Raw genomic sequence first — 19,168 nt, 5'->3', positions numbered from 1 at the left:
AAAAAAAAACCCTGGATAATTCCCCCGGAAAATCTCCACACGAAAAATTTGGCAAAGAGAATGTAAGACAATTAAAAAGAATTTTGTTTAGTAATTCTATCAAATCCCCGCTCCCCTCTTAAAATTTACCCTGGAATATTCACCCCCGGAAGTATATATATATATATATATATATATATATATATATATATATATATATATATATATATATATATATATATATATATATATATATATATATATATATATATATATATATATATATATATATATATATATATATATATATATATATACAGCAAGCACGTATCCAGGATTTCTTTTGGTAGGAGGGGGGGGGGGTACAAAAAAAACTATAAAAAACTCATCAAAAATATATTTATATTATGTTTATGTTACGTTTTTACGAGTCGGACAAACATTTTATTCCCAAAGGGTAGGTGTTGCACTTACAGCAAAGTTTACAAAGAATTATTGAGGAAAACATAGCGTTGGGAAGCCGAAGCTGCGGATATTTGTACGCCTCTTATCGAATACGATAGCCATCCTCAATTAGCTTAACCTGTTGAGCTTATGATTATTTATTTTATGTAAGGTTCGAAATTCGCTTTGGTCAATTCAGGTGGTCAGTCCACATTGGGGGATTGTCAGCTGAAAAGAACCAATTTCTCATATGATGGTTGGTCAGCAATTTCTCAGTAATTGTGACTGATTAAAAATGCACCCTCGAAGTCCAGAAATAGTAAAAAATAGTAACAAATAAGGAGGACTTGACTTAAAATTAAATTTGAAATTGACCGGCTATTGATTTGACCATAGAATTTTGTTAGAAGCATCATTTTTATTTTACTGATAATAAAATTTTAAGACGTCTACAAATAGATTTTGACAAAAGATATTTATCTTATTGACTAACATTATTCAAGTGAAATGTCAAATATTTTAAACTTACATATTTGAAACTTTGAAATCACAGTCATAGTGATATGAACATTTATTTTGTTGGTTTAATATTTTGCAAGGTTTAAAGTTTGTATTTACTTGGAATACGAAGCAATGGGAAAAATTTAGAAACGGATGAAGCAACTACATCCCTAGCCATGACGTCCATTTATTTCATTAGTAAACAACGATGTAATTACAATTGTTTTAAATCTCCAGGAATGTAGTTCTTTATGATCAGTGTTGTTTGGAAATCCTTTCAAGCCTATGTCAGCTTGATTCAAATTTGAAAAAAAATTTTAAGTTGAGTTGAACAAAGCTTAAGTTCAAAGGTTATCCTTTTGTTTGTCTCGAGTGATAAATCAGCTTAAATTCAAACATATCCTCTTTTCTAGCAATTAGACTTATTAAAACTATAAAAAAAACTATTTCTTTAAGTTTTCCATATAATGGATTCCTTTTCGAAAAATTTACAGCTTAGTTTGTAAAATGGGATGCATTGGCGTTATTTTTTGGGAGGGGGAGGAGCTGTGTCCCCTATAATTTTTCACCCCCTCTCTCATTTAATAGTATTTAATAGTATTTTCATCTCATTTAATAGTATTGATATTACACTATAAACCCTCTCTCATTTATAAGACTTACTTACTTATTTAGACTTTGGTCTTTCCACGCCACCTGGCGAATAGGGCGACAATGGTGCCTCTCCATGACGACCTCTCTTGTGATTTTGACCAAATTTCTTCGAGCGACGATCTCAAAAGCGCAGCATCCTTCTCCCTTCTCAAGGCATTTGCCTAGTGTTGCCTTCTTTCGTCCACATCTTCTGATGCCAGAAGGAATCCAAAACCACACATCATGGGGTAGGTGGCCCTCACCCATCCGCACCATGTGACCTCAATATTGCCATCGGTTACTCACAATTCTATCGATCACGAGTGGCTGATTTGTCTTCTCACGTATAGAGGCGTTAGTGAGCCTATCATTCCACTGGATACCAAGGATGCGCCGAAGACAGATATTGTCAAAACCCCTGATTCGCTTTTCCAGCTGCTTAGTCAACACCCAAGATTCGCAGCTGTACATTAGTACGGGGTGCACGTTACTATTGAAAAGCTGGAGCTTGAGCTTCAGAGAGTATGCTGGATTCCTCCACACATATTTTAGTTTATTGACGGCGCTTCTTGCGCATGCAATGCGTGTGGTAATTTCCCGCCCAGGGCCACCATCACATTTAATGACACTCAACTTCCTCCAGTACATCAGATCCGACATTGAGTGGTGGCGCAGGGGGGGGTATTGACGTTGTTTTGCACGACTTTTGTTTTCTGTGTAATGATTGACAGACCAACTCGTCTGGCCATACTGGAGAGTACCGCGATATTGTTCTGTAGCTCCTCTCTTAAATGAGATAGGAGGGTTACATCATCAGCAAAATTATCGACAAAGAATGTGTGGTTATGGTTCACCTGAGTTCCACCTCTAAAATTACATATTCGAAGTATATAGTCGATGAGATTAGCAAATAACACTGGGGAGAGGATATATCCCTGGCGGACATCAGACTTCACACTGAACCATTCGGCAGGGCAATTCTGTGTTGTACGGAGCGTGATAATCAATACAAACAATCTTATCTGGAAATCCATAATACCGTAGTATTCTCCATAATGAGTCTCTGTGGACCGAGTCAAACGCTTTCAAACAGCCAATGAAGGCAATAATAATCTCTGTCTGCCATTCGTTTGCTTCTTCTATGAGCACCCTCAAACTGAATATCAAATCAGCGCACGATCTCTCTGGTCGACACCAATGTTGCTCATCTCTTAGTATTGCGTCGACTTTTGACTGAATGCGGTTCAGTAGTACTTAGCAAAAAAATTTACTGCCTACAGACGGCAGGGTGATACTTCGCCAGTTATTGCAGTCGGTTGTTCTGTCTTTCTTAAAAAGCTTGACAATAACCCCTTTCTTCTAATCGATGAGAATATTATCAGTTTCCCAAATCTGAGAGTCTTGTGAAGGGGTTCGGCAAAGCTCAGCCAGAGAGGATAGAGGGTTTGTAGGCGGCAGAAAGTTTAGTACCTCATTGAAGTATTATTTCCATCTCCTATCAATGTCTTCCTTTTTTGTAGGAAGTTGGCCAACCTTACTTTCAATCGCAGGTGCCAGGTTTCTGACATTTCCAGTTATTTCCTGTGTGATACGATATACTGTTAGACTATCGTCCTTAGTGGAGACTGCCTCTGCTTGAGCTGCCTTTGTCTAAAAAAGAGCCGTTTGGCCGGTCTGGTAGACCGATTTACGGCCTTATGGGCTACCTTATATTTATATTTCCAAAAATATGTGTACTCGACAGTAGAATCACTCTTGCATGATTCCAACATGATTTTGCCTTCTTTTCGGTCATTCATAAGTTTCCACGATTTGTCGCTGATCCACTACTCCCTTTTCTTTTTCGCATAACCTTTTTCTTCGTTGGCACCCCGCAAACATTGTATAATAGACTCCCATCTCTTGTTTACTGTTGCAGTTGTGTCTTCATTCGCAAAACTATTAGCAAGATTTACACAGTACGCTTGTCGAAGACTCTTTTCCTGGCTTCCGGACGTCAAAGGACTTGATGGTGTTTTTACATATCTTCACGGTCTTCAGCTTAAGTTTGAAAATGACAATCACCAGTTGGTGGTGAGAGTGTGGATCTAGACCACGGTAATTTTGCACATCCTCCAGCGATCGTCTATGACGCTTTTTCAATAATATGTGGTCAATCTTGCTTCTTGCAACACCGTTGGGTGAAGTCCAAGTATATTTGTGTACTTCACGGTGGGGGAACTATGATCCACCTACTATCAGGTTACGGCTGGCACATATATCAACCAAACGCACTCAATTATCATTGATAACACCCAGGCCAATGTCGGCCTAGCCCATCAGGCGCAAAACTATTATCACTATCAGCTTTGGTATTAAAGCTGTCACACATAACTAATACATCCTGCTTAGGTACTGTATTGATATGTCGTTCAAATCACTATAGAAACTGTCCTTGGCGTCCCCGCCAGCATCGTTTGTGGGGGCATAGGCTGTTACGACGGTAAGTTTAAACTGGAAGCTTTCAAAACAAGCTTTAAGTTTTCTTTCATTCTTAGGTACAAATTCCCATTTGTATTTTAAAGTATTCTCATTAAAATAACCGGCCATCCTGCCCCTCTCCTAGATATTGAAAAATACGCACATGCATCCTTCTAAGCTTTCATGAATTGACCCCAATGGTGGGGTATGACGTAGGATATTCTTTTTGTCAGATTGTTTTATGATCAAAACTTCAGTGGCACGTCAAGGATTTATAGAGGGCGGTGCTTTGATAGAATGTTGAAGACTTCTTCGATTCCGATTCAGATTGATATACGAAAATGATTCATTCCTACTGATTTAGTTCAGTTCATTTTATTTAACATCGAAAATACATTTAAGTAATATTCCAATGCCCGCCCCAAGAAAGATACAAAAATGCACTTGCGACTTGCATCTCATCTACTAACTTATAATTAACCATAAACAAAGGAGCAAAAAAAGGATTCAGATTGATGTGTGGAAGCCAAAACTCACTAAATAAGCCATCCAAGCCAGGGGCGGTCATCCTCTTGGCATTCAATAAATTCCTGTAATTGCTAGGAAAAACTTCACAAATTGAACTGGATCCAAGCTAATAAAATCCCTCCAAAAGGTACAAGGGTCGATGCTGCCGCTGGCTCAATACTTGGTCTTATAAAATAGAATATATTGAAAAAAAAACTTACCTAAACCTGTACTGTTGAACACCTAGGTTTTTAATAGGGCTACATCTTCTAGGTACTTGTGGTAACTGTCACATGCAATTTTCCCGTCACTTCCATCCAAAATATTACCCGGTTTTGATGTAAAGGTATCCCAAATGCTTGGACCCTTTCCTGTTTCAAAACAAATGTTTTAAAATCACTAAAAGAACAACATAACAGAATTTAGCTTTTAATGTTATTAATTTAAAAAACTTTCTACATAAAATAAGTTTTTCAAAAAAAGTAAAGAACTCCATTAAACCAAAACTGAGCAGAAATAAAACCAAATAATCAACCAAGCGTAAAACTACCACAAATCACCATAAATAAATACATGAAACCTAAAACAAACTGAAAGTACAATAAATAACTGAGCCAAACTTAAAATAAGCAGAAATTAACATGAGTAGGGCTGACAGCCACCATGCTTTCTCAAGACGAGAACATGATTTACACTTTACTAAAAAAAAATACAAATGAATGTCCATTGACAGTTTAATATACATATGCTGATACTTATTCCTTAAAGTCTTGATAATTGTTTACTTACTCAAGTTAACAAAGTGAAAACATTTAAAATGTTTTTTTTTTTTTGTAAGCCACAAATTATGTTCTGGTTAAAAAAAAAAATACAAATTAATGTGCATTGTCAGATTTATATCTATATACATGGACACCCATAAGCTGAATTTTAGGAGGGGAGGGGCTTATCTGGTCTAATCGGCACTTCCAATGCTGTATAATAGAAATCTCCAAACAAAATATAAAATTTTAAGCAGCATCATTCAGCTATATATATATATATATATATATTTATTTTTATATATATATATATATATATATATATATATATATATATATATATATATATATATATATATATATATATATATATATATATATATATATATATATATATATATATATATATATATATATATATATATATATATATATATATATATATATATATATATATATATATATATATATATATATATATATATATATATATATATGCTGGTGCTTATTCCTTTAAATGTTAATAAACCTTTAATTACTTAAGTTAACAAAGTGAAAACATTTACAAGGAAATTTTTTTCAGTGGAGTGAAAATTATATTCTGGCTTTGGACAAGAAAAAAATTTTCAGTCTTGGAAGATTCAACTTAATACAATTAGCCATTGCTATGAAATTGCTGATATATCTCTTTGATAAACTGTTTATTCATATACTTCTTGAAATTTTCATCTTAATGCTTTTAACCTTACAACTAGTCGCAATTGAAGTCAGTAGTTGCAGTAACAATAATAACAGTAGTAGAACTAGTAGCCTAAATGTGGCAGTGATAGTACTATGACCATTAGCGTGCCCATATTTCCTTTTGGTCAATTGACGACTCTCCAGTCGGAGAAGACTTCACTTATGCTAACCCCAAAAACATATCTATCACTCGGAACGCTAAATGTATGCACGCTAGCCAAACCAGGAAAAAATGGAACTAGTCCTAAACGAGATGAACCGTTACCGCTGGGACATCGTTGGACTATCTGAGACTCATCTTCCCTCCACGGGAATAGAAAGAGTAAACGACGTCACCTTCATCACGTCTGGAAGAAGTGATGAAGTTCAACACCAAGGTGTCAGTTTCCTCCTCTCTAAGCGAGAAAAACAGTCTCTTCTTGCCATCCATCCTGTCTCTGAAGTATTATCACCATTCGTCTGAAAGCATTCATTACCAACATGACTATAATCCATGTTTACGCCCCAGACTCGTCCCGGAGTGACATATAAGCCCAAAAATTATACGGCCAACTCCAACACACCGTTGACATTGTTCCCAAGAAAGATGCACTGTTGGTGATTAGGGACTTCAGTGCCACTGTCGGACACTCAAATGACGAACTTGAAGACGTCATGGGCAAGTTTGGGCCCATTCAGAAGCCCCAACAGCCTAAGAAAAGCTTATCAAGATATCGGGTTGATCTGCTGAAAAAAATAGAAACAAGGAAATGGTATAGAACAGCACTCTCAAACAAGTTGTCGAGCATCCAACCCATGGAAGCTCCAACAGCAGAAGAAATCGACTAATTGTTCGACGAAAGCATATCCAATATCAGAAAAACTGCTAGTGAAATCTGGGGAATTCAAACCCATTCGGATAAACTGTGGTTCATCCTCGAAATTATTGATCTATGTGAGCAGAAGCGTGCCCATGCTAACTAGGTAGACCGACAAAGCAAGGACGAGTACAAGAGACTGAAACGCCTAGAAGAAAAGAAAATCTGGCAAGCTCTACGAAACTACGTCAATGAAAGATGTCGTGACTGTAAAAAAGCTGTTCAAAAAGGTAACAGCCACTTCATGTACAAGAAAGTCTGTGAACTGTCAAAAAAGAAGTCCTCGGCCGTTTCTACACTGTTAGATAAAACCGGGCTCCCAATCACGGACCCCAAGGGAAGACGAGAACGATGGAAGGACGAATCCTGATAAAAATGCATCCTACTATCCTTCCCAAAACCACAGCACCCAGTTGACCCAAGCCCTCCTCCACTAAGAGAGGAAGTACTCTCAGCAATAAAATCTGCTAAAGTTAAACAAAGCCCCAGACCCGGATGGTATTCAGTCAGAACTATTAAAAGCAGGCCCAGAAGAACTGGTTCATATCTATCACAAAGTCATAACAAGTGTCTGGGAAACGGCCACTTCCCCAGATCTTGGGTGAAAGCCACCATCGTCCCCCTTTTTAAAAAGGGAGAAAAGGGCGACTGAAACAAATACAGACCAATAAGTTTAACTATAGCCAGCCGGTAAATATTCTTACAAAAATACTCCTTGACCGTCTGAAATCTCTGACAAACCATATCTTATAGGAATACCAAGCAGGCTTTCAGAGAACCGCTCTGGCGCAGGTCAGATTGGCTCCACTCGCAAAAATTGTCCCAAGCATATCCACTCTGCGAAACAACTGTTAGAACTTATTCATCGGATACCTAAGCAGACCGTCAACGTGATATTGCTAGACTGGATTATGGAACATCCTAGCGGTACACCATGCCAGTGCTCTACAACATAGTAATCCTGATAAGAGATATGTATTCACACTTCGTCAGCCAGGTCCAAATGCCCGAAGGATTGACAAAGGAGTTTCTGACATCAGCGGGCGTTCTTCAAGGTTGCCTCTTGTCACCCCACCTCTTCAACGTATTTCTCAACGCAGCGCTATCACTTGCTAAAACTGTTGACGGTGCAGAGATGAAGCTTATCGGTAAATTGGCATACGCAGATGACATCGAGAAACTTATCAGTCAAGAGCATATACTCCAAGCTGATACCGATGAACTAGTGACAGCAATCGAGGCCTTTGGGATGGTCGTTAATACAGCCAAAATCAAGGTTATGCGGGTGTCTGGAGACCCTGCTCCGAAAAATATGCAGCTAACAATTAAAGGAGAGCCAGTAGAAAACTGATGACTAGTTCGTCTGCCTAGGGAGCCTCATAACTTCTGACAACGACTGCTCAAAATCGATCAAACGAAGACTTGGCCTGACAAGCGTCAGCTTCAAGAACCTCTACCAATCTGGAAAAATAAGACTCTGTCAACTTCTCTGAAGGTGCAACTCTTCAGCTCCCTCATAGTCCCAATCGTATTATAATCAAGTGAAATATGGTCAATAAAGGCTGAGGATGAGCGAAGAATCTCTGCACTTGAAACTAAATGCCTTAGACGCAATGCGGGGATTGCTTACATTGACCAAGCTTCAAACGAAGACCTCCGGAAAATACTCCGTTGCCCCCGTACCATCATGAACCGGGTCAAAAGGCAATAACTCCGCTGGCCTGGCCATATCCAGCGATAGTCGGCCAACCAGCTTCCGAAAATCACATCCCGGCCCATAACTTCCCCCAGCTACTTCGCCTAGCACTAGATAGATTGAACTACCGTTGCCACATTTATTATTTGCACAGAAGAGAAGAAGCCCCAATACAGCCACAAAGGCCGGACGGGACGTTAAGTCAAGTCAAGTAGGTCAAGTTTCAGCATTCTCTGGAAGTTCCGACTTAATACCCAAATCAATTCTTAAGATACACCTTTTTGACAATATGAATACACATTATATCTTTTGGTTTAGTTCCAATTCCCCCTCAATATTCTGTCAAATTTTCACTTTCATACACTTAGTCTTAATAGTACTAGTATCGCAGTAGTAGTGGTGGTTGTAAGAGAAGCAGTAGCATTATTTGAGCCGTATTAGTTGTGGTAGCAACAATAGTAGCAACAGAAGTATTAACAGCAGTTGCATGTTCACGTTGCCTTTGGGTCAATTGAACATCCGCCTCATGATGCACCGGAGGTTTCACCCTGATGCGCTAGAGCCGCTCTAAAATTATTGCTGATGCGCCCTTGCTGTACCCTTTTTGATACTCTTCTCATCTTAATACTCTAGGCCTTACAATTCGTTGCAATTGAAGTAATAGCCGGAGTAGATTAACAGCATTAGTTATAGCAGTCATTAGTAAAAGTAGCAGTGGTAGTAGTGTTAGTAGTGGCATGTACATATTACCTTTTTGTCAATTGATCTTCCCTTCTAAGTATTCTCTGAAAGTTCCAACTTAATACCCAAATCCATTTTTGAGATACGCCCTTTTGATAATCTGCGTGAATAAAGTGTGTTTTGATTTAGTTCAATTTCAATTCAATTCAATTTTATTCGAATAAAAACATAACACAAACATATAATTTCTTAGACCACACTGCTTTTCCATTAAAAACAAAAAAATTTTTAAAGAAGAAACACGGTTTTTAATTTTATATGAAGCAGTAAAATACAAAACAATTAATTATGCACAAATGCTCCAAATATTTCGGCCCCACATTCGGTAGCCTTTCTCAACGGAAAAAAAATAAAATAAAATAAATAAATAAAATTAAAAAAAACTTAACTTACATCACAATAAAACATACTAAACACATAAAGAGAAAGAAAAAGAAAAATATAAATAAATAAGAAAAACAAAACTCACATATTAAATAAACACTTCCATGCACTGAATGTCTATAATGATTCAACTCGCCTCCTCCCAGTATATAAATGGAAATATATTAAATAAACACTTCCATGCACTATTCCATAGTGCATGGAAGTGTTTATTTAATATATTTCCATATATATACTTGGAGGAGGCGAGTTGAATCATTATAGACATTCAGTGCATGGAAGTGTTAATTTAATATGTGAGTTTTGTTTTTTCTTATTTATTTATATTTTTTCTTTTTTTCTTTCTCTTTATGTATTTAGTGTGTTTTATTGTGATGTAAGTTAAGTTTTTTTATTTTATTTATTTATTTTATTTATTTTTTTCCGTTGAGAAAGGCTCCCGGATGTGGGGCCGAAATATTCGGAGCTTTTGTGCATAATTAATTGTTTTGGATTTCACTGCTTTATAGAAAATTAAAACCCGTTTTTCTTGTTTAAAATTTTTTTTGTTTATAACACAAACATCAATAACAATAAAGATCCTAGAAGATAACTTTTTAAGGACCAAAAAAAGAAAAAAATTAAAGTAACACTGAAAGAAAAAAAAATAGAAGAATAAAACATGGGTAATTAGAGCAAATTTGTTAAAAATGGAAAGATTAAATTATATTATCAAGTTTTGTTACATTTTTATACAACTTGCAGAAACTTTCGGCTAGTTCAACACTGGAGGGAATTTTGTTCCATTGAATAATAGATTTGTAAATGGGAGATTGCTGGGCAGCACTTGAAACACATTTAGGAATTTTAAAGGCTCTATTGGATGAACGGAGACAGTGGGCTTTCGAACTATTAATATTATAATAGGTTAGTAGTTGAGGTGGAAGATTATTGTGGAAAGTAAGCGATAAGTTTAGTTTTTGTATGATTTGATCAAGTGGAGCTATGCCAAAATCTGAATACAAATCACGAGTTGGATATAGACGGGGAAGCCAAAAAACTGCTTTAATGGCGCGGTTTTGGGCAAATTTCAGTTTTTTAGTGAAGGACCGTTTTGTATTTCCCCAAACTGATCCGCAATAAGAAAGTTAAGGAAAAATAAATGAATAATAGAGGTTAACTAGGATGTCAGGAGGAAGAAAATAATTCACACGGTTAATCATAGCTACTTGTCTCAAAATTATTGCTGTTATGTAAGAAATATGATTAGAGAATGACAAGCATGAGTCAATAAATACAGCAAGAAACTTGGCAACCTCCACTTGTGGGAGGATGTCGGAGGAGTACCTGAGACCAAGAGCAGGTTGAATAACGTCTTTGTTGTAGGGGGTTCTGAATAATACTATTTGACTTATTTTGCTATTAAGGGTCATGTTATTCGTAAGGCCCCACGCCTGGACTCTGTTCAGAAGGACTTGAGCAGACGTTATTGCAAATGGTAGAGTGGTGCCAGTGATGAAGAAGTTGCTGTCATCAGCAAATAATACAGGGTACACTGAAGAGCCCAGGTCCATAACAAGATCATTGATATATAGGAGAAATGAAATAGGGCCTAGAACGGAGCCTTGCGGGACACCCCTCCGAACAGGTAAGGGCTGAGAGGATACTCCACCCAGGCTCACACTCTGTACCCTTCCAGATAGATAAGAGTCAAACCAAGAGAGGGGAACACCATGAATAGCATAACTATTTAATTTGCTTATTAAAATACGATGATCGATCGTCTCAAAGGCCTTAGAAAAATAAGCCCAATGCAGTTTTTTTTTAAGGTCGAGGTGTGAGTGTATGAACTGTTTGGCGTCACTTAGAACACGATAAGTTCAAACATTCGCCCTAAAGCCATATTAGTGAGGAGAAATCAAGGATACGGAGTGCTGACTGTCAAACAGAAAGGGAGACAGACGTCTGAAGATGATTCTCTCGACCACTTTGGATATAAAAGGAAGAATTGAGATTGGACGATAATTACCTATCTCAGTGGGATCGCCCTTTTTAAGAACTGGAATAACAATGGCTAACTTTAGTAAATCAGGGAAAACTCCGTGGGTTAAAGATAGGTTGGCAATATGCTTGATGGGCTTGTAAACAAAAGGAGATATGATCTTCATGAGCTTATTACTTAATCCAAGACAGTCAGGAGTAAAACTATTAGGGAAAGAACCGATGATTTGAAGTACCTCATTGCTATCAGTTGGGCAGAAAAACATGGATCTAAAATTGAAGCCAGGGAATACATCCTGTGAGGAGGAGTGGTAGTCAGTATGAGGAACATTAGAAAAATAATTTTTAAATGCATCAGGTGCATGTAAAGGGTCAATTAATCTACCATTTGTGGCTTTAAGGCGAATAGGTATAGACTTTGATTTTCTATTTTTTTGAAAGTATATCATTAATGGTGGACCAAATCTTTTTCTGGTTTCCTTTGCAATTGAGAATTTTTGTATAATAATAATTTTTTTTCGCTTCACGGATGAGTTTAGTGTATAAGTTTTTATAGTGTTTATAATTAGATAGGTTAATATCACTACTGGTCTTACAGGCTAACTTATATAATTTGTTTTTACGATATGAAGAGACAATGAGGCTATGTGACATCCAGGGGCAAATAGGGATATTTTTCCGGTTAGGTTTACGAATAGGAAAAGTTGAATGGATAATCTCACTTAGCCTTTTCGCAAAACCATTTGTGGCAGAATTTACCTCTTGACCATTTAAAACATCGGACCAGTCAGTGGTTCCTTGGCAATCGATAAAATGGGTTATATTTTCAGAGGTGTAATTTCTAGTGGGAGCTGGGATGTTGAGAGCGTAGAGTTAGTGGCCGTGACGATAAGGACAAGTAAATGGGAAAATGATCTGACAGACTCTAAAATATTATATTTGAGTAGAGGTCATTTCCCATGGAAGTAGATAAAAAAATTTTTTAAATTAATTTTGAAGTTTATCTCACAGGATCGACTCTACTGGGGAAAAAAATTGTGGGTAGAAGACCACTCGCGGTTACCGATTCAAAAAAAGTGTCAGATTCAATATTTTTATCAACATTGATTAGGTTGCAATTAAAGTCCCCAAGAACTATTGCCTGTTTATGGGGTAGGTTAATAAAATTAGAAAAATCATCAAACAGATTACAAAGACATGAGGTCGGAAATGGAGGAGGTTTATAAAATAAGGAGAGTATATAGGAATTTTGGCCGATAACTATGTTAACAATATTTGAATAAATACATCTGAGATTTAGTTGTGTAGAGAAAATAGATTCGCACTCTGATAGCCTGGTAAAATTTACATTCGAACGGATGTAAAGTGAGATACCCCCAGAACAATTTGTCAATCTCCTGGGCATATGGATTATTTTGGTAACCAGGGAGTAAAAAATCACTAGTGTCATCATTATCGGAAAGCCATGTCTCTGTTGATTATATTACATCAAAATGGCAGACACCATTAAATGAAATTAAATCTTTAAACTTGAGCCACTTTTCCCGGATGCTTCTGATGTTGAAACAAAGAACATTAAGGGAATTATCATTTATTAGTTTTGGCTTCACATTGGTAGCAAAATCGAAAATATCAAGGTATTTACAGCTAGCCTTTGTTAAGGTATCAGGGGGGCTGCTTATAGGGTTGGAATGCTGATTATCATCTATATCGGGATAATTAAAAGCAATGTTATTAGAAAGGGATAAATTAGTTAAAAACGAAAAGTCACACATTAATTAGTCGTCGGGCATTCTGATTGTGACTCAATCAGCCTATGTTGGCTTAAAACACTCTCAATTTGAATATCTGCTTCGGAAACTATGGTCTCGCCGAAGTGGGTTTTTGCCAAATTCTTCAGAATAATGCATTTCAACTGATTGGGTAACTCTAATTGGGAGATGAGCATAGAGGTAACTGTAAAGCTGGCTAATTTAAAGTACACGTTTGATTCCTCCTCCAAAGCATTTTGAGAAACTGTGAAATCTGTGGGGAGTAATTCCAGGTAGCTTTGTCGGTCGTGATGTCTTTCCTTGTGCAGGATTTCCCGACAGGGCGTTCCTCAGGGTTTTTTGTGGGGCCGTTGGTATCACGGGGAACCATGGATTAGTTTTATCTCGGATGAAATTATTCTGAAAATTTTCAACACTAGGGGAAGCATTGGGAACTTTTGGTGTCCTGGGGGCTGTTGGTTGCCTGGGGCCTGTTGAATATTTCCCCCTCAATATTCAACCAAATTTTCACCTTCATAAGTTTAGCCTTAACTGTACTAATAACATAGTAGTAGTGGTAGTAGCAGTAATATTGTTGCATTAGTGGTAGAAGTAACAGTAGTAGTAGCAGTATTAATAGCAGTAGTAGCAGGTACATGTTGCCTTTTGGTCAGTTGAACATCCCACTCATGATGCCCCAGATGTCTCCTCTTGATAAGGTAAGCTGTTCCATAATTATTGTCGATACGCCTGTATTGGCAATTTATATGCATATAGTATGTTTTTATTTTATTCAAACTTGGTAGTACTCGCTACAGAAGCAGTAGTTTTATTGGTAGTAGTGGTAGTAGCAGAAGTAGTAGAACTAGTAGAAGTAGTAGTCGTGGTAGCAGTAGTAGTAGTAGTGGTGGTAGTAGTAGCGTAAAAGTACTGCCTTTTTGGTCAAGTGATCATCTCTCTTATCATTTCCTGAAAGTAAGCTCCAAATTGGTATATTCATTCATTCCGGGGTTTTGCCCTTTTGACAACCCGTAAGCACATAACGTGTTTGGATATTTTTTTTAGAATTCCCCTTTACATTTTCTGAAAGACTTACCTGAATGCCCTTCGTCTTTTTGGAAAGTAAAAATCAAATGTGCCCACTTTCTCAACAAAACTTGCCATATGTAGCCTAGCCCATGAACGAATTGTCCAAATTGCAGCCCATAGCCTGATGGCTGTGGGTGATTTTACATCACCAAAGGCATAATTAGTGGAACTTTCAACAATGATAAACAAAATAGCTGTCTCAAATCTTTGATTGGATGTGTTTTGGGGAATGATGAGTGTGTGTGTGCGTGGGGTCTGATTACCTTCCAATCACTTTTGACTTTTCATAGAGAACTAGAACTTTGAATTTCTGATCAAATGAGACTCCTATAAAGTTTATGCAACCACTCCTTCCATATAAACCTCTTATGCCCCGAAGGACATAATTTAAAACATTTGCCCCCAGGCTTTAGAGTTGGTTTAAACCCCAAAGGCATGGTTATATGATCTTTGGACTATTTTGAACAAAATGGCTATTTCAAGATTTCAATTTGATGCATTTAGGAAAAAGAATACGTGGGAGGGAAGACCAGTAGCCCTCCGATCACTTTTGCTCTTAAAAAGGGCACTAGAACCTGGAATATCTTCCGTATCTCTATTTAAAGCAAGGTTTCATGGATTTTTTTTTTTTTTAATTTCAATTGCGTTCCTAAGAGAATATGGGAAGCCATTTGCTTCAAATGTAAAGTTGCCTCATCAAAAAGAACAAAACCTGGGTTTTCAATAAAGTAGAGGGCCAAAGCAATATTCTAATTTTTATCTAACGGCTTCTCTTTTGAGAAAAACGAAATGTGAATAATTTATTCTTAAATCACCGGAATCTTTGTTCAAAGCTAGTCCTAAATATTAGTATTCAAAAATTTCAACAGCTTCTCTGTAGTGCTGGATATTACCTTTGTCATGTGAAATTAGACTATGTTGGTTAAATAAAATAGTATGTTCCGGGTGATCAAAGATGTGTTCTGCAAGGGCAGAGACGAAATTTTTTTTTTCGTTTCTTTAGGGTATTATTAAGTGAGATAGAGTGCTGAGTTAATCTATCCGTTATTGGTTGGTTTGTTCTTCCGATTTATAAAAGACCACACGAGCATGGATTTCTATAGAGACCGGAGTTGTCACCATTCGGGATAGGGTCTTTACTTTGATAAATTTGGGAACTGATAGTTTTACTAGGTCCATATTAAATTTAAATGTTATTTTTCCTTAGATCTTTGGGAACATGTTCTGAGGCCCCTTTTAAGTACGGGAGACCAAGATAAACGGATTTTTCCCTTTGATTTGTTTTTACTGTGTCATTATCTGATAGTTTTTTAATACGTTTTTCAATTACAGAATCCATCAAACTAGTTGGATAACCATTCCCAAATAAGACATCCCTAAGGTGGCCAAGCTCTGAGTCCAGGAAACGTGGTGAACAAACTTGCAATGCTCTACCAACTAGAGAAGTAACCACTCCTTTTTTAACCACAGGAGAATGAGTAGAGGAATAATTCAAGTAACGGTCGCTATGTGTAGGTTTTCTATAGACCCCAAACTCGATACATGTATCGTTTTGGTACACAAGAACATCCAAGAAAGGAAGACGCCTCTCTATCTCTGATTCCTGAGTAAATTTGAGTTTTGGATCCAAGGAGTTAAGCAAGTGAAGGAAAGACCCCAGAGTTTCTTCACCGTGCTCCCATAAATAAAAAATATCATCCTTAAAACGAACCCAAAATTTAGGTTTACAAAGACTTTGCAAAATAGCCTTTTCAGTTACGTCTTCCATGAAGATTTCAGCCTCTATTGGTGAAAGAAGGCACCCATTGAAAGCCCATATTTCTGTCTATTAGAAATACTTCTATAATAGAAATAAAAAGAAGTTCTGCTGCGAAGTGTCTGATTAAAAAGTGAATATTTTCTGAGATAGATGAGTCAGAACTGAGCTTATGCTCCAAAATGAGTTCGGCCCTTTAGGGCTGAACATTGGTATACATTGAACCAGCATCAAAACCGCCAATTCTTGTATTTGGTTAACTGAAACTTGCTTTACCTTGGAAATGAAATCGGCGGAATTTGTAATATAGGAATTTTGAGTCTGAATTAGTGGGCGAAATACAACTGATAAGTATTTCCCTATTTTTGTTGTAGGAGAAATAAAAGAAGAAACAATGGGTCGAAGTGAATTACCGGGCTCATGAGTATTAGAAAGACCATAACAACAAAGAGATATGCAGCCACGTGGGTAAAACCTTTGTACAATTTATTTGTGATCTCACATTTTACTTTTAGATAAGAAAGCTCTTTTCAGACTTCCTGGAAAAATTTTTCTATGGGATCGGTAGCTAATTGCTTATATGTGTTAGAATCATTTAAAATTTCACTGAATTTTTTGTCGTAATCATCTAAATCCAATACAGCAACAGTATTGTCTTTATCTGCTTCAGTAATGATCCTGGAATGAACATCGTGTTCATTAAACACATAATAAACACAAATCAAAGGGAAAATTCCGTTTATCTTTGTCTCCGGTACGTAAAAGGGGTTTCAGAACACATTTCAAAAGATCTGAGGAAAAATAACATTTACCATTATTATACACCCACTAAAACTATCAGTTCCCAAATTTATCAAGGTAAAGACCTTATCCCGAGAGGTGAAAACCCCGGTCTCTACAGAAATCCATGCTCTTGTGGTCTTTAATATATCGGAAGAACTGACCAACGGCTTATGAATAGATTAACTCAGCACTCAACCTCAATTAAGAGCTCCCTTAAAAAACGATAAACACCAGAAAATTTTGACTCTGCCCTTGCAGAACACATCTTTGATCACCCGGTGTATACTATTTTATTTAACCCAGCTAGCTTAATTTCACACTACAAAGATATTGTCCAGCACTACAAAGAAGCTGTTGAAAATCTTAAATAGGCTACCAATATTTAGGTCCAAATTTGAACAGGGGTTCTGGTGATTTAAGAATAAATAAATCATATTTCGGTTTTCTCAAAAGAGAAACCGATACCTTAGCAATCCCTGAAATAAATCTTGAACAACCTTCCCAATCATACAATCAAACACGTCAATAACCCCTTGGGTTTCAAAGGGTGTCTGCAAAGAATGCAGTTACTAAAATCAGAAATCAGATGACATAGTTATCCGGTTTAATTAATTGCAGGTTCGTTCTGTTTTAAATAAATAGATTTTTTCTTTTATTTCTCAGTTGTTCAGTAGTATCCGTCGATGGCAGTTGTAGCTTTTTGTATTTTTTGCAAATCGGGGGTATTGGCTTATGACTCGCTTTGTGGTTGTTAGGCATTTTCTTTTAATTCTCATAATTTTTGTCTTTTATTGAATTTTATTTATTTTTTAATTTTATGCTTTTTTTCATTTTTTTTTTCACATTGACTTTCCGCGTTTGTTTTATTGTTTGTTTGTTTTTTTTTCACGGTATTTTCCTTGTATATATTATTTTGTTCACGCTCAAGAAAAGAGGCGGCTGTCCTCTCGAAATATTTGTTTTGTGTGTTTTTCTTTGTTAAAAGCTGTAAGTGATGCTTAAAAAGAAATGCTCAACTGGTCTTGTAGTTACAAGGCAACTCTGAAACACCATTTTTACATTGTATTTCCTAGGGAGTACCCTTTTTAACCTTATTTTACAATTTTACCTAATTTTACCAATTCTACCTTACTTTGCCAATTTTACTTACCGAGTTTTTTATTTTATGGTAATTTTACAACACTAGATACAAGTAGAGAAAATAATACAAACCGACGAAATCAGTAAACTTTTGGGTATAGCCGAATTATGTGTCCAGGCATAGGAGGGGGAGCTGAGGTGCAATTAATTCCGAGATGGCTCCAAAAGCATAGCGAACTGAAATTTCTGTACTGTAGTAGAGTTTACACTAGTGCCTCAGTCTTGTTTTTCTTTTCTTTTTGTATTTTTAAATAAACTCATCTTACCATCTTCATCCCAGGCACCTTCAATTTGATAGGCTGAGGTGGCACAAGCCCATTTGAAGTCAGCAGGGAAAAAATCATAGAGCATCTCATCATCAGTGTACCCTAATATGACCTTAGGCACCACCAGTAATACCAGAATAACTCCTAACATGTTGAACGTTTTGTACCGACTAATCTAAAATTCTCCTTCATCTATTGATTGTATAACGCTTGAAGATGTATCCATATCTTAATTACTACCGATTAGATAGGAAGATCAATGGTGCCAATTCACAAAAGATTGGAGAGCCAAAGATTGTTTCTCCATTTGTAATGAATATAACAAAAAAAATCTAGGAGGGCGGCAAAAGTGTATCTGTTTCAGTTTTTTAAATGAAAATAAAAAAAGGCGTTTTTTTTCAAAATCTAGGGAGAACAGCACCTAATTTAGACAAACCCTCATGAAACCTATTAAAATATGGCTTCATTCAGGGGTGAAAAATCGAATATTTGAAGTGATTGTTCTAAAGTACTATTTTATGCATCTGAAGTATGCTTCTTCGAGGGACCATGAAATGCTATAGCTTCTATTTAATACTGTTATTTTCTATGGTCTTCTTTCTCAGCTACTTTCTGAAAATTGATTTAGTGATTAGTGATTGATTTAGTGAGTAAATGCCAAAAACAAAGCAGGGTAACTTAATATTTCAGATTATTGCT

General features: G+C 36.6%; 1 protein-coding gene across 1 annotated transcript in view; it reads right to left on the bottom strand.

Annotated features, from left to right (window-relative positions):
* LOC148946408 (cytosolic beta-glucosidase-like) overlaps positions 1 to 18,626 on the bottom strand; it is a 75,222-nt gene extending 56,596 nt beyond the window's left edge. Inside the window, 3 exon segments of the mRNA XM_089097993.1 lie at positions 4,746 to 4,782; positions 4,785 to 4,895; positions 18,470 to 18,626. Of these exon segments, the coding sequence (XP_088954119.1) occupies positions 4,746 to 4,782; positions 4,785 to 4,895; positions 18,470 to 18,620 (299 nt within the window). The 5' untranslated portion in view covers positions 18,621 to 18,626.
* Positions 18,627 to 19,168: the final 542 nt, after the last annotated feature.

Source organism: Artemia sp. Qi Xiang Cuo, chromosome 12, assembly GCF_049724085.1.
Source record: "Artemia sp. Qi Xiang Cuo chromosome 12, ASM4972408v1, whole genome shotgun sequence".
Classification (NCBI taxonomy): domain Eukaryota; kingdom Metazoa; phylum Arthropoda; class Branchiopoda; order Anostraca; family Artemiidae; genus Artemia; species Artemia sp. Qi Xiang Cuo.
The sequence above is the reverse complement of the archived record's forward strand: the minus strand, read 5'-3'. Positions and strand labels throughout refer to the sequence as shown.